Source organism: Heptranchias perlo, chromosome 43 (genome assembly GCF_035084215.1).
Source record: "Heptranchias perlo isolate sHepPer1 chromosome 43, sHepPer1.hap1, whole genome shotgun sequence".
Taxonomy (NCBI): domain Eukaryota; kingdom Metazoa; phylum Chordata; class Chondrichthyes; order Hexanchiformes; family Hexanchidae; genus Heptranchias; species Heptranchias perlo.
The window spans coordinates 8140139-8156073 of record NC_090367.1 but is presented as its reverse complement, the minus strand read 5'-3'; the positions used below and the strand labels follow the sequence as shown (position 1 = coordinate 8156073).

Genomic DNA, 15935 nt, shown 5'->3' with positions numbered 1-15935 from the left:
AGAGAGAGAGACGGAGAGGTTCAGGGAGGGAATTCCAGAGCTTGGGGGCCCGGGCAGCTGAAGGCACGGCCGCCAACGGCGGAGCGATTAAAATCGGGGGATGCGCAAGAGGCCAGAATTGGAGGAGCGCAGAGATCTCGGAGGGTCGTAGGGGCTGGAGGAGGTTGCAGAGATAGAGAGGGGGGGCGAGGGATTTGAACACGAGGATGAGAATTTTAAATTTGAGGCGTTGGGGGACTGGGAGCCAGCGAGCACAGGGGGTGACGGGTGAACGGGGCTTGGTGCGAGTTAGGATACGGGGGCAGCAGAGTTTTGGACGAGCTGGGGTTTATGGAGGGTGGAAGGTGGGAGGCCGGCCTGGCGAGCGTCGGAGTAGTCAAGCCTGGAGGTGCAGGCCCTCAGTGATGACTGGAGCAGAGAGACACCAGCAAGGCCCAAAAGACCAAGCGTAAGGGTGAGGCAAATGGGCGACGCCAAGCTTGGGTTGTAATAGTCTGTGTGTTGCAGGCCGATTTAAGGTGAGGAGTGACGGGGGGAAGAGTGTGCGTGTTTCTAATTGTTGTACCGATCTCCGTGATTCCCGCCTAGGTGAGCTTCCAGCACGAGACCTACCCCGCTCCCACCGCCACGCTCGAGAGAGGCCCGACAGAAGCGCCGGTACCCGAGCTGGAAGAGCAGCCCATCGCCCGCCAGGTCTTCATCGTCCAGGAACTGGAGATCCGTGACCGGCTGGCCTCCTCCCAAATCAACAAGTTCCTTTACCTCTACACCAGCGAGAAGATGCCCAGGAGGGCCCACTCCAACATGGTACAGTCATCAAACGACTCGAATTTACACAGCGCCTTTAACCCGAGTAAAACGTCCCGAGGCGCTTCACAGGAGCGATTATCAGACAGAAATCTGACACCGAGCCACATAAGGAGATATTAGGACAGGTGACCAAAAGCTTGGTCAAAGAGAGAGGTTTTAAGGAGCGTCTTAAAGGAGGTGAGAGAGGCGGAGAGGTTTAGGGAGGGAATTCCAGAGCTAACGGCCGCCAGTGATGCGGCGAAGGAAATTGGGGATGCACAACAGGCCAGTGAAGTACCCGGGCTAGACCTTCCGCCCGTTGATGGTGGGAACCAGGACGTCTCACTCTCCCCTACCCCGCCTCTCCTGGAAGCACTGAGAGTACAGCCTCCGGGGCCACCTCCGCTACTTCGCTCAAACAGATGAGGGGTGGCCGGCTGCTTGGCCATGGGGGCCATATCGCAACCGAGTCCAATCCAATATCTACACTCAGACCCACTGACAAGTAAGCGGCTGCGGGGGGGGCCCCCCGGGCGAGGCCGACTGCGGGGGGTGTCCCCCCCGCCCCCCCGGATGTGGAATGCACGCAGTAAGTGTATAGACTAGCGGCTGTGCTTATCCCAGAGCTGCGGCAGTGGGATGTTGTTGTCTTCTAAGCCTCCCCTCCTGCAGACGCCGGCTCTCGCCGGGCTACGGGTTCCACCGTCACCAGCCGCTCTCCAGCACCGCACCCAAAGCGGCCTGTTCTCCAGTCCCGCGCTACCGGGAACGGCTGCGTTGGTAGGCTGCGGAGACCGGGCGACAGATGGAGCGCTGAATTCGCTGACCCTCTCTCTCCCGATTGCCGGAGCAGCGATGACGCCCTTGTGCGTGGACCCAGACGCCGAATGCCTGCGGGTTATTCGATTGTGGAGAGCATCCCGGCCAACGCCCTGTCCTGTCCTTTCCCAGCGAACGCACATCCGACCCAGCAGGAGTCACTCAATGTGGGTCGGTGATTGACCCCCCCTGGTCCTTGCTGTGTAGGTGCACGGTAAGCTAATCGATGAGGCCTTTAATCCGCTTAGGTTATTGGGGAGCTGAAAAGAGGGATTTCATCTCAGCAGCATTAGAATAATTGTCCTGATGCGTTTGTTTGTTTGTTCCGTAGCTGACGATTAAGGCTTTTCACGTCCGGCCGGAGTCTGGGCTTGGCGGCCCCGAATGCTGCCTACGCGTCTCTCTCATGCCACTGCGCCTCAACATTGACCAGGTTAGTGTTCCAAGCGTTGAAAATCTCTCTGTGTCGCTCCCTCCTTCCCTCTGTTTTATCGATGGTCTCTCTGAGCCTATGATGTAACGTTGCAGAGTCCCTTTTGGCTGATTGGAATACAGAACCCGAAGCCGCTGTCCGTCCAGCAAATCACAATGCACCGAGCCCTGCCCACCACCCCCCCCCCCCACCACCACCTCAAGCCGGTGGGCTTTCCCCGAGGTGACCGCTCGTCCGTCGTCACCGCCTGTCGCCACTGGAAACCGTCCGTTTGCCCGCCTCACGGCGAGCAGCGTCCCCCGGTGATCCACAGGCTGCAGCTCCCAAAGCTCTCCCCGTCGAGCGATAAGAACTTGAGACGTACGAGAAGGCCATTCAGGCCCATGCCTTTGTTCAGAGATTCAATCCCGCCCGCCCGCCTTCTCATCGTATCCCTTCTGTCCTCACCACCGCATCCGATGGCCCCCGCGAGTCCTTTGAACTTGGACTGCAGTCTTCAGCCTTTTGGACCCCGGTGCCCCCTAATCGCTGCGACCCCCTTCGTCTTTCCTTTCGTTCTTGCTGTCCTGCACGGTGGGTCCTGGACCTTCATCTGGGCTTCTCAGTGAATTAGAGGTCTCCTTCAGCCCCATCGATTCCCTGGTCACTGACTCCACACCCCTTTGCATCAACACTTCTGCCTGTCGTCTTTACTTGCCCTCAACTACCTCCTTTTAAGCTTGTGCCCCCTGGAATTGGAGCCCCCTCACCATCTTCAGGGGGCAGGCGCACCCTTCCGCATATCTGATAACTAGTCTGTGCGAGATATCTCGCTAATTTTTTTTTTTTTAATCACTTCCTAGGATGCCTTATTCTTCCTGAAGGATTTCTTCACCAGTTTTGCAACTGGAATCAATCCCGTTGTTCCCATTGAATCGGCAGCAGAAGGTAGGAATGAGAGGGGAGCAAACACTGTTTCGGCACAGACATTAATGGGGTTGTAAAGGGCACAGGGCCAGGCAGTGGGTTAAACACTTCCAATACCGAGGGAGTGCTACACTGTCGGAGGTGCCGTCTTTCGGATGAGGAGTTAAACCAGGGCCCCGTCTGCCCCTCTTGGGTGGATGTAAAAGATCCCACGGCCGCTATTGGAAGAAGAGCAGGGGGAGTTCTCCCCGGTGTCCTGGGGCCAATATTTATCCCTCAACCAACATCACTGGCCAATTGTCACATTTGCTATTTATGGGATCATGCTGTGCTGCCATGTTTGCAACGGTGACTGCCCTTCAGAAAGTCATTGGTTGGCTGTGGGCGTCCTGAGGACGTGAAAGGCGCTGCGTAAATGCCGGCTGGCTCGCAGTTCTCGAAGTGCGTCCCCCGCAGTTCGCCATTAACCCGTGGCCTTTTTTTTTCTCCCCGCCCTCGGTTGTAGCCAAGCCCGACGCCAGCCGGAGAGCAAGCGCGGTTTTCGACGCCGATTCCATCGGCAAGGACGCAGACCCCGGTCAGAGCGCGCCCGAGATGACGGCCTCGATGGAGACGACCTTCAGCGAGCAGAGTTCCTCGTCCACGGCCTCCTCCTCCTCCGAGCAGCCAATCTATTTCAGGTACAGCGCTGACCCCGCGGCCTCTGCACAACTGCTGCTGGGGCCGAACCGTTCCATTTTCTGTTTTCTTAGAATGATACAATGCAGGAGGAGGCCATTCGGCCCGTCGTTCTTCTTTGAAAGAGCTCTCCAATTAGTCCAACACCCCACGCCCCCCTGCTCTTTCCCCATTAGCCCGACAGATTTTTCCTTTTCAACTATTTATCTAATTCCCTTTTGAAAGTTATTATTGAATCTGCCCTTTCAGAAAGCGCAATCCAGATCGTAACAACTTACTGTGTAAAAAAAAAAAAATGTCTCCTCATCTCACCTCTGGTCCTTTTGCTAATTATTTTAAATCTGGTTCCTCTGGTTACCGACCCCTCCTGCCACTGGAAACAGTTTCTCCTTATTTACTCTATCAAAACCCCTCATGATTTTGAACACCTCTGTTAAATCTCCCCTTAACCTTCTGCGCTCTGAGGAGAACAATCCCAGTTTCTCCAGTCTCTCCACATAATTGAAGTCCCTCATCCCTGGTACCATTCTGGTAAATCTCCTCTGCACCCTCTCTAAGGCCTTGACATCCTTTCTAAAGTGTGACGCCCAGAATTGGACACAATACTCTAGCTGGGCCCTAATCTTTGGTTCAGAGATTCCTAAAATGTAAACGAGACGTTTTCTAATGGGCTGTTCTTTGTCATGTCCTTCTGCATCCCATGAATGTGAAGACGTTTAGTTAACGAAGACCGTCACTAAATTATCATCGCCAGCAAAGAACTCATCCTGTGCCCGGCTCTCGGACGTCCCCTGTCTGGGTTTGGACTTTGCAAAAGGCCAATTGCCCTGCAGCGCACCGGATGACGAGTCGTTTTAAAACGTCTGCCCTCTCGCCTCTGGGTCTAAAGCCCCACCTCAGTCCATGATAAGGGGATAAGAGCCCCTCTCGCTTGCTTGCGCTCGCTCCCTTTCGCTCTCCCTCGCGGGCTGACGCGCTCCCGCGCTCTCGTTTCTCGGCCGCGCGTGGCGAGCGAACGGACGGGGGCGCCAGTCCGCAGCGAGCGGGCGCTTTCCTCTCCTGACGGCCCTCCTCCCCCTTTCGGCTCGGCCGCGACTCTCCGAATGGCGAAGCCGTTTCGCCTGCGCGCAGTTTGCCGGCCGTCGGGCGGAACCTAAGTACGTGTGTTACAGCGAGCCTTCTCTCTCTGCGACAGGGAATTCCGGTTCACCTCGGAAGTGCCGATCTGGTTGGACTATCACGGCAAACATGTGACCATGGATCAAGTGAGTGACTACTCGTTGGCTATGGGGAGGGGCTTGTTTGTACCATCCACTGATTTCTCTCACTCCCCTCCCGCCTGAATTTATTCTACTAATATATTCCACCCTCCCGCCCCACTCTGAGCACTGATGCACTGAGCATCATCCTTTTCTTGTACTTTCCAGCAGGGAGCACTCGATAGCTGTGAGGAGCATTAACCCTAGTTGCTTTTCATGCTCTCCTCCCCCACCCCCAGTCCAGAACACTTGAGCCCAGTTCTAGTGCCCTCCCCAGTGCTTGCCTCGGTCGGCATAATCCGGCACAAGCTGAAAGACGGAATATAGCTCGGTACGACATTAGGCAGTCCGCATACCCATCGGGCCATCGGTCAGAGCTGATAACTCAGCACCTTGAGTGACCTCAATGTTACAGTCAGACCATTGTTCCTGGCCAGAATTGCTGTAAGTGACTGGCATTGATTTTACCCACGTAATTTTTACGTAACCATCCTCCACTCACTGCATTTTTGCTGGAGAAATAATCCTGCTGTAATCGGGAGAAGTTGCTGTAGTTTCGGTCGTGAGTTCTGTTTGCTTTAGTTCTTTTTAAACAGATTCTGTAGACTGTTTGCTGTAGTGCGCTGTTTAAACAAGCTCTGTTTGCTGAGTAAATAGACTTGGCTGTAAAAATGGACTGTTTGCTGTGAGTCCTGCCGTAAGCCCCGCCCCACCCCGCCTACAAATCGTTGGCTGACACAGTGGTGTCAGTAGACACTCTGAATCTTTAGAGTGCTTTTGATGGTGTTAGAAAGAAGTCAAAACAGTTCCATTCTCCAAGGCTTAACATGTGTTTCCCTCGCCCGCAGGGTACGTTCGCTGGCATACTGATAGGACTCGCCCAGCTCAACTGCTCTGAGCTGAAGCTGAAGAGACTGTGCTGTAGACACGGGTAAGTGACCGCCAGGCGATGGTCGAGTGTCCTCGGAGTCTGGGATCGAACCAAACTGCTCCTCCTCCTCGTCTCTTGCCTTTTGCAAAGCCAGACTTTCTTGTAGTTCTGAGTGCGATGTCGTGTCCGTGTGCCGTTGCCGAGATCAGTGACGTTTGTCATTATTGCACAGCTCAGCAGCCCAAAGAGGTAATGTCGAAGTCGCCGTGTGCTTCCCGATCCCCGATAAACACAACACAAAAGAAGATCCCACTGTGGAATCCCAAACGTTTCCCTACTCACTCCCATTGTACAGAATCCCAATGGACCAAACTCCTTCCCATTCACTCACATTGTACACAATCCCAATGGACCAAACCCCTTCCCATTCACTCCCATTGTACAGAATCCCAATGGACCAAACCCCTTCCCATTCACTCCCATTGTACAGAATCCCAATGGACCAAACCCCTTCCCATTCACTCCCATTGTACAGAATCCCAATGGACCAAACCCCTTCCCATTCACCCCCATTGTACAGAATCCCAATGGACCAAACTCCTTCCCATTCACTCCCATTGTACAGAATCCCAATGGACCAAACCCCTTCCCATTCACCCCCATTGTACAGAATCCCAATGGACCAAACCTCTTCCCATTCACTCCCATTGTACAGAATCCCAATGGACCAAACTCCTTCCCATTCACTCACATTGTACACAATCCCAATTGACCAAACCCCTTCCCATTCACTCCCATTGTACAGAATCCCAATGGACCAAACCCCTTCCCATTCACCCCCATTGTATAGAATCCCAATGGACCAAACCCCTTCGCATTCACTCCCATTGTACAGAATCCCAATGGACCAAACTCCTTCCCATTCACTCACATTGTACACAATCCCAATGGACCAAACCCCTTCCCATTCACTCCCATTGTACAGAATCCCAATGAACCAAACCCCTTCCCATTCACTCCCATTGTACAGAATCCCAATGGACCAAACCCCTTCCCATTCACTCCCATTGTACAGAATCCCAATGGACCAAACCCCTTCGCATTCACTCCCATTGCACAGAATCCCAATGGACCAAACCCCTTCCCATTCACTCCCATTGTACAGAATCCCAATGGACCAAATCCCTTCCCATTCACTCCCATTGTACACAATCCCAATGGACCAAACCCCTTCCCATTCACTCCCATTGTATAGAATTCCAATGGACCAAACCCCTTCCCATTCACTCCCATTGTACAGAATCCCTCATCAAGCTTGAAGTGTTTGCTGATAATCTAGTTTTTTCGATGTAATGTGTTAGATCTCCTTGGACACCCCCCTCATAGATATTGGCAAGTTTCCCTGTACTCCGGTTTATCCTCTTCCATTTTTCCCCCAATCACTACTCCTAAATTGACCTGGTCTTCGCTCCCGCTCCTCTCTCAGGTCCCCTCCACTGTAGGTTTCTCAATTTAGGAAAGGCTCCAAATTCAGAAATCGGATCCCCCCCCTGCGTGGGATGATACGTTTGAGAGCACTGTGTCTGGATTGCACCCATTTACCGGTCGGGCGTCTGGTTGATGGGACGGCTCAGTACAGGACTGGGATTGTAGCCCACAGGTCATAGGATTGACTCTACTCGGCCTTCAGTCTCTTGGAGCAGGCTGTCTGCATCAGCACTAAATCCCAGCACCAAATGGCACTCCTGCATCAAGGTGGGCACAGCTGCCCAGGAGAGCGATCCCATGGCAAATTCCCAGGGAACTGGTTGGCGCAATGGGTTAGGTCACACACCAACAGCGGTCGGCCATTCAGGGGAGTTCTCCCTGGTGTCCTGGGCCAACACTTATCCCTCAACGGACACCACTTAAAAACAGATGATCTGGTCATTTATCTCGTTACTGTTTGTGGGATCTTGCTGTGCACAAATTGGCTGCCACGCTTCCTACATTACAACAGTGACTACACTTTCAAAAGTACTTCATTGCCTGGGGTGGTGAAAGATGCTCTATAAAAATGCAAGTCTTCCAAGCTCTGCCTGCCTTTTTGTCTCCCTCTAATCCCAATTCATGCCTGTTCTCCATATCCCTTGCTACACACACTAGTCCATCTCTGGGATTGGAGCTCAAATTCTGCCCAGACTGATGGGATGAAAGTCTCCTCAGTTTGCTTGCTGTAAAGGTCCTGCATGCAGTAGGTTTGGGGCAGCCACTGCCCAGTTCCTAAGGGGCCCACAACACTTACCGGCTCGACATTGACTGCCCTGTACAGCTGGGCCACAAGGACGGTCGGTGCGGGAGGCACGTTGTTTACTCTGTATCTAACCCGTGCTGTACCTGTCCTGGGAGTGTTTGATGGGACAGTGTAGAGGGAGCTTTACTCTGTATCTAACCCGTGCTGTCCCTGCCCTGGGAGTGTTTGATGGGACAGTGTAGAGGGAGCTTTACTCTGTATCTAACCCGTGCTGTCCCTGCCCTAGGAGTGTTTGATGGGACAGTGTAGAGGGAGCTTTACTCTATATCTAACCCTGTAGCTGCCCTGGGAGTGTGTGATGGGACAGTGTAGAGGGAGCTTTACTCTGTATCAAACCCATGCCTTACCCGCCCTGGGAGTGTTTGCCACTGACACTGGGTGCCTGAACTGGACAGTGTCTCATTCCAAAGCACTGACATCCCACACTGTAAGTAGCAGAAACATTCACTGACAGAAATGCAAGCCTGCTCATTTTCCAGAAAGGGGTTGAGTGTCCGTGGGCAGTGAGCTGTGCTTAACATCAGGGACTGCGTGCTCCTTGCCTCTCCAAAAAGCAAATTGTTACGTAACTAATGAAATGTCAGTGCAGACAATCTAAGAAACATTTCTCTCCGACTCTGTGTCAAAGCCAACACCAGGCAAAAGGGCATCTTTGTTGGTGTTTGCTCTCGCACTGTTCTAAGGCAGAGAAACAGGTCACAGTGTGGTTATTGTGCAAAGCTATCTGGACACACGAGCAGCAACGGGGACAGCTATTCTGCTTCCAACAATGAGCCCCTATTTTCAAAGCCTGTGGGCACCACATAATCAATGCTGCATTGTTCTAACCATAGAGTCATATAGCACAGAAGGAGGCCATTTGGCCCATCGCTCTTGTGCCAGCTCTCTGAAAGAGCTATCCAATTAGTTCCCCTCCCCCCCCGCTCTTTCCCCGTAGCCCTGCAAATGTTTTCCCTTTTCAATTATTTATCCAATTCCCTTTTGAAAGTTATTATTGAATCTGCTTCCATCGCCCTTTCAGGCAGCGCATTCCAGATCATCACAACTCAAAAAACTTTTCCTCATCTCCCCTCTGGTTCTTTCACCAATTATCTTAAATCTGTGTCCTCTGGTCACCGATCCTCCTGCCACTGGAAACAGTTTCTCCTTATTTACTCTATCAAAACCCCTCATGATTTTGAACACCTCGATTAAATCTCCCCTTAACCTTCTCTGCTCTAAGGAGAACAATCCCAGCTTCTCCAGTCTCTCCACATTACTGACGTTATGTGTAATAAAATAGGCTGCATATAGTGACATCGCAAGTCCCGGCCAGAATGGAGATGATTGGGTCATTCCTTCATCAAATCACGGCTGGAGACCGCACTGCTGTAAGTGACTGGGATTGATTTTACGCACATAATTTGTAATATGTAACTATCCTCCCCTCACTGCAATTTGCTGGAGAAATAATCCTGCTTTTATCTTTTGCTGAGACTTTGCTGTAGTTTCGGACATGAGTCCTGTTTGCTGCAGTTCACAGAGACTCTGTTTGCTGCAGTTCACAGAGACTCTGTTTGCTGCAGTTCACAGAGACTCTGTTTGCTGCAGTTCACAGAGACTCTGTTTGCTGCAGTTCACAGAGACTCTGTTTGCTGCAGTTCACAGAGACTCTGTTTGCTGCAGTTCACAGAGACTCTGTTTGCTGCAGTTCACAGAGACTCTGTTTGCTGCAGTTCACAGAGACTCTGTTTGCTGCAGTTCACAGAGACTCTGTTTGCTGCAGTTCACAGAGACTCTGTTTGCTGCAGTTCACAGAGACTCTGTTGTGAATTCCGACCCGCCTCCCACTCAAAGACTGACGCAGTGGTGTCGATTCTCACTCTGAATAAAATAACTGTGGCAGTGATTGTCGTTTTTACAGGCTCCTAGGGGTGGACAAAGTGATCAACTATGCCTTGAACGAGTGGCTGAACGATATCAGGAAGAACCAGCTGCCGGGCATTCTGGGCGGCGTGGGACCCATGCACTCTGTGGTACAGCTGTGTAAGTATCCGGTGCCCGGCGGGGCTGTTTCAACCAGGGGTGCGCCGTCTCCCACGCGATGATCCGTGTCCCGATTGCCGTCTGATTCGCAGTGAGCTCCTTTCCCCCCCTCCCCACCCGGTGCCTCGGCCGGTCCGCCCGCCCCGCAGACCAGGGAGGCCCCGGGTTCCCGTTTCGCGGCCCGCAACGAATTGGCCGATCCCGGCCGGGGTGAGGGCGGGCCGTTGCGAAAGGCCCGCGCATGACTCGGGCTTCCTGCTACTGAGGGCGCGCTGGCCCCGTTTCTCCCCCCCCCTCCCACAACCAGCTGGGAAGTACATGCGTGAGGGCGTCAGGTGAGGCCCTCTGCAGTCGAATAGCTCACCAGCGCTCAATGACGAGGCTTGCGCGTGAGGTGCCAGAGAACTGCCACGTGCGGTGGGGTCCGCGCGACAGCGAGCGTCGGAGTCATCAGGAGAGGTGGGGATGGGATTTAGCGTGAAGGGGAGGCAGGTGAGAATGAGGGATTTCAATAACCCTCCCGACGACACATTACCAGAGGGTAAGGAAGGGGGTTTCCATTAATTAATGGAAGGAAATGAGAATTCCCTAAAATATTGAGTGTTTCACTGTGCGATTCATGGGACCAGTTAGGAAACCCCCAAAATGTATAAAACCCTGGAACCTGGAGGGAACGTTCCTCAGGATATTCTGTTCTGGAAGTAGGCAAGTTAATAACCTCCCACACCATCTCGGAGCACTGTTAATTTACTCTCCCTGCACTTCAGTTAATCAAGGCAGCTCTTGCGGGGTTATGTCCAGTGCTGTACCTGCCCTGGGAGTGTTTGATGGGGACAGTGTAGAGGGAGCTTTACTCTGTATCTAACCCGTGCTGTACCTGCTCCTGGGAGTGTTTGATGGGACAGTGTAGAGGGAGCTTTACTCTGTATCTAACCCGTGATGTACCGGCCCTGGGAGTGTTTGATGGGACAGTGTTGAGGGAGCTTTACTCTGTATCTAACCCTGTACCTGCCCTGGGAGTGTTTGATGGGACAGTGTAGAGGAAGCTTTACTCTGTATCTAACCCGTGCTGTACCTGCTCCTGGGAGTGTTTGATGGGACAGTGTAGAGGGAGCTTTACTCTCTATCTAACCTGTGCTGTACCTGTCCTGGGAGTGTTTGATGGGGACAGTGTAGAGGGAGCTTTACTCTGTATCTTACCCGTGCTGTACCTGCCCTGGGAGTGCTTGATGGGACAGTGTAGAGGGAGCTTTACTCTGTATCTAACCCGTGCTGTACCTGCCCTGGGAGTGCTTGATGGGACAGTGTAGAGGGAGCTTTACTCTGTATCTAACCCGTGCTGTACCTGCCCTGGGAGTGTTTGGTGTTGTCACAGTGTACCTGAAATGGACCATGTTCTGACTGGCAGCCTGATGAGTTCACTCTCCAGTGTCAGTGGGCTGAGAACCTGGCTCGTAGACTCAGCATCCTTATCCCAGCATCTATCGCAAAACGAGAAATTGGCAGGGCTATGGGGAATGAGCGGGGGAGTGGGACCAATTGGAGAACTCTTTCAAAGTGCCGGCACAGGAGCGATGGGCCGAATGGCCTCCTTCTGTGCTGTGTGATTCTACCTCTGAATCAGGAGTCTCTGCTGCTCGTTTCTCCCCTGCCGTATCAGCCAGCACTGCCGTGCTTAACTATCTTCTCTGGCTCTCCCTCTCTTTCCCCACCCCCCGCCCCCCAAACCAGTTCACGGTCTCAGGGATCTCTTCTGGCTGCCGATTGAACAGTACCGGAAGGACGGGCGGATCATCCGTGGGCTGCAGCGGGGGGCTGCTTCCTTCGGGACCTCCACTGCCTCCGCCGCCCTGGAGCTGAGTAACAGACTGGTGCAGGCTATTCAGGTAAATCTCAGCGCGGTGTCCGGCGGAGGGAAGGGGAGTGGGGGAGGAGGAGGAGGAGGGAGGGAATAGCTGATTGGTGGAGTCACTTGTTTTGATGATTTAACACGTCGCTCCCTCCCCCCCCCTGGAGGCCAGTTTTTGGAAACTCCAACACCCAGTGTGGTCCTGAGCCCCACAGACCCGGATTCCTGGTCTGTTTTATAATGGCACTCGGCACCCTTGGGTTGGGGGCTGGGGCGTGGGAGGGGGAGGAACCAGGCAGGGTTACTGCTCCTGATCGATGCCCGGTGACCCCATAAAGTGCGTTCAGATTTCGGGGGCGGGCTGGGAGCGCAGGATAGGGATCGGTTGTGACGCCCTCCGCGGTCGAATAGCCCGACTGTGTAGGTTCACGCACGAAGAATGCCGCCCAGGTGAGGCAGTGGTGATGAGCACTGGCTGGAGCCTGTACCCCAGTAAAGGGTACGTGCCGTCAGGAGAGGGTGCAGACACCTGGCTTCTGCCCCCTTACCCTTTAATCCAGTCGTGTGTCCGATGTATTTTTATCTGATCCAAGAGCATTTCCCATAGTAACTTAACGGGGCAGCCGGTTTGCGCACAGCAAGAGCCCACAAACAGCAATGTGATAAATGACCAGATCGTCTGTTTTTTTAGTGATGTTGGTTGAGGGATAAATATTGGCCCCAGGACACCGGGGAGAACTCCCCCCTGCTCTTCTTCCAATAGCGGCCGTGGGATCTTTTACATCCACCTGAGAGGGGCAGACAGGGCCTCGGTTTAACGTCTCATCCGAAAGACGGCGCCTCCGACAGCGCAGCACTCCCTCGGTACCGGCACTGGGAGTGTCGACTGGGTAACTGGAGGGGATCAGTTTAAGATCATCACCTAAAGAACAAAGGGGAGAGGGTTAGTAGAATGTTTTTACGCAGAGGGTTGTTAGGACATGGACAGTCCGACCAGAAACAGTGAGGGAAGAGGAACCCACAGCAGCTTTTGAAAGGGAAGGGGAGAAATACCTGAATAAAGAAAATGTAAAAGCGGGCAGGGGAATGGGGAGCTCTTTCAGAGAGAGGGCACGGGGACGACAGGCCGATTGGCCTTCTGTTCTACGACCCTTTAATGTCACTCGCCAATCCCCTCGGGGCCCACGTGACAGGCGCCGTGATCGTGTTTTTAACCTGGGGCGGACCCCTCAGCTACAATGGGTCATGACTGGAAAAGCCGCAGTCAGGCTGCGTCCGACGTGGGTAATTCGGACGACAGGGCTCCGGGCCCCCGTCCCGACGGGTCTCACTCGCTGCCTTTGCCGACAGGCCACTGCGGAGACTGTCTACGACATCTTGTCTCCAACGCCACCGGTAACCAAGGCGATCATGGACAGACAGTACCTGAAGAAGTACAAGCGGGTACAGCAGCCTGCGGATCTGCGCGAGGGAGTTGCCAAAGCCTACGACACCGTCCGAGAGGTAACGTGCAGTGAAGGGGTGCGTGGGTGTGTCTGGGTGGGTGGGGCACAGCTCTGTGAAGGCCTTTGCAAACACACTTTCCAAACATCTTTTATTCGCCAATTAAGGTAGAAAGAACTTGCATTTAAATCGCATCTTATCACATTCCCAAAGCATGTCGCAGCCAATTAATTACATTTGAAGTACAGTCACTGTTGGGAAACCAGTTTGCACACAGTAAGCTCCCACAGACAGCACTGACCAGATAATCTGTTTTTAGATGTTGGTTGAGGGATAAATATTGGCCCCAAGACACCGGGGAGAACTCCCCCCCTGCTTTTCTTCCAATGGTGGGCGTGTGACCTTTTACGTCCACCTCGGTTTTAACGTCACATCCGAAAGACGGCCCCTCCGACAGTGCGGCACTCCCTCAGTACCGGCACTGGGTGTGTCGGCTTGGATTATGGGGCTCGAGTCTCTGGAGTGGGGCTCGAACCCGCGACCTCCTGACTCGGACACGAGAGTGTTACCTACCAACTGAGCCAAGCTGACAAGCCTCCCACTGTTGGCCCGGACGGTCAGGTTGAGGTCTACCTGCCACGGCTTCAACAACATGGCGGACTAGTAACCTTTGACCCTGCTGGTGATGGCCGTTTGCCTCGGGGTGGGGGGGGGGAGGGTGGGGGCAGGGAGCTCGCTGCCTCCACAGGCAAGCACTCACTGGATTTATAACAGCACTGCTAACATTGGCTTAGCGTCTCAGCGGAAAGACGGCATCTCCAACATTGCAGCGCTCCCTCAGTACTGCACTAGAGTGTCAGCCTGGATTGTGGGCTGGAGTCTCTGGAGCGGGGCTCAAACCCGCGACCTTCCACCTCAGGAGAGAGATACAGGCTCTGATCAGACCCCATCTGGAGATACTGCGTTCAGTTCTGGGCACCGTCCCCTCAGGAAGGATATATCGGCCTTGGAGGGGGTGCAGCGCAGATTCACCAGAATGTTACCGGGGTTAAAAGGGTTAAATTACGAGGACAGGTTGCAGAGACGAGGCTTGTATTCCCTCGAGTGCAGAAGATTAAGGGGTGATCGAATTGAGGTGTTTAAGATGATTAAAGGATTTGATAGGGTCGATAGAGAGAAACTATTTCCTCTGGTGGGGGGAGTCCAGAACAAGGGGGCAGAACCTTAAAATTAGAGCCAGGCCGTTCAGGGGTGATGTCAGGAAGCGTTTCTTCACACAAAGGGGAGTGGGAATCTGGAACTCTCTCCCCCAAAAAGCTGTCGAGGCCGGGGGTCAATTGAAAATTTCAAGACTGAGATTGGTCGATTTTTATTGGGTGAGGGGATTAAGGGTCACGGAACCAAGGCGGGTAGATGGAGTTAAGATACAGATCAGCCACGATCTAATTGAATGGCGGAACAGGCTCGAGGGGCTGAATGGCCTCCTCCTGTTCCTATATTAGCCGAGCTGATCGCTAACCTTTCGCCTCCCCCCCCACCCCCTTCTCTCCGTTCCAGGGCGTCATCGACACCGCTCAGACGATCTGCGACGTGGCCGCCCGCGGGCACGAGCAGAAGGGCATCACGGGGGCGGTGGGCGGGGTCCTGAGGCAAATCCCGCCCACGGTGGTCAAGCCGCTGATCGTGGCCACGGAGGCCACGTCGAACCTCCTCGGGGGCATGCGGAACCAGATCAAGCCGGACGCCCGCAAGGAAGACTGCCTGAAGTGGCGCACGGACGAAGCCCAGGAATAGCCAGCCATCTCCGCCGTTTGATTTATCGTTCTTTTTATATTATTATTATTAATAAGGAAAGTGCCATCCACTTCAGTCGGGTTCAAGCGAACTGCATTTCAGATTAGCGACGACGAAAGCGAAAACAACCACCAACAAAAGCCCTTCATGTAGAGTGACTGAACCAGAGGGACAGACGGAGCAGGACTTGGGAGCGAGAGCAGGTATCCCTTGTCGGAGAAGTCCATGCGATCTCTGTGCTGCACAGAACCCTTGTCTGTCAGAGTGTGTGTGTGTGTGTGTGTGCGCGCGCGTGCATGTGTGTACGAATGTGGCGGGGACCAGCGTTAACCTGTCATTTAAAAAAAAAATGGAACATTCGGGATTGGCCCCCTTCCCCCCCCAATAAATAAAATCTCGTTCTAATTTCGGAGAATCGATCTTCTTCAGGAAACGGTCAGAAGGCTTTGTTGCAAAATGGGCGGACTCGACTCGTGCCTCCACGGTTACGAACGGATGCTTTCATGGCAGGGATGTATCCCCCGTCGCATACCGCAGCGATCCCGGCAATTGTCAAACCGGTGGGTTCGGAATGTGCTGTCGGCTGTCGCCAGAACGGAGACTGGGTGCTCCAGACGGAGGGTCGTTCACCTCAGGTACCCGGGTTCGAGTCCCCTCCGTGTCAGAGTCCCCACCCCTCACAATCCTCTGTGAGCCCTCTCGAGCTGGCACTGCTACCCGAACCCACTGCCCCAGATTGGCACTGACCTGCCAAGGAAAGTAGGCTGGTGCGGGGA

At 53.7% G+C, this 15935-nt stretch overlaps 1 protein-coding gene across 1 annotated transcript in view; it reads left to right on the top strand.

The window, feature by feature from the left end:
• The window catches only part of LOC137306365 (autophagy-related protein 2 homolog A-like), a 78031-nt gene extending 62467 nt beyond the window's left edge, over positions 1 to 15564 (top strand). The window contains 10 exon segments of the mRNA XM_067975519.1: positions 589 to 807; positions 1940 to 2041; positions 2884 to 2968; positions 3453 to 3627; positions 4821 to 4890; positions 5733 to 5815; positions 9952 to 10073; positions 11805 to 11959; positions 13273 to 13425; positions 14923 to 15564. Of these exon segments, the coding sequence (XP_067831620.1) occupies positions 589 to 807; positions 1940 to 2041; positions 2884 to 2968; positions 3453 to 3627; positions 4821 to 4890; positions 5733 to 5815; positions 9952 to 10073; positions 11805 to 11959; positions 13273 to 13425; positions 14923 to 15159 (1401 nt within the window). The 3' untranslated portion in view covers positions 15160 to 15564.
• The last annotated feature ends 371 nt before the right edge of the window (positions 15565 to 15935 follow it).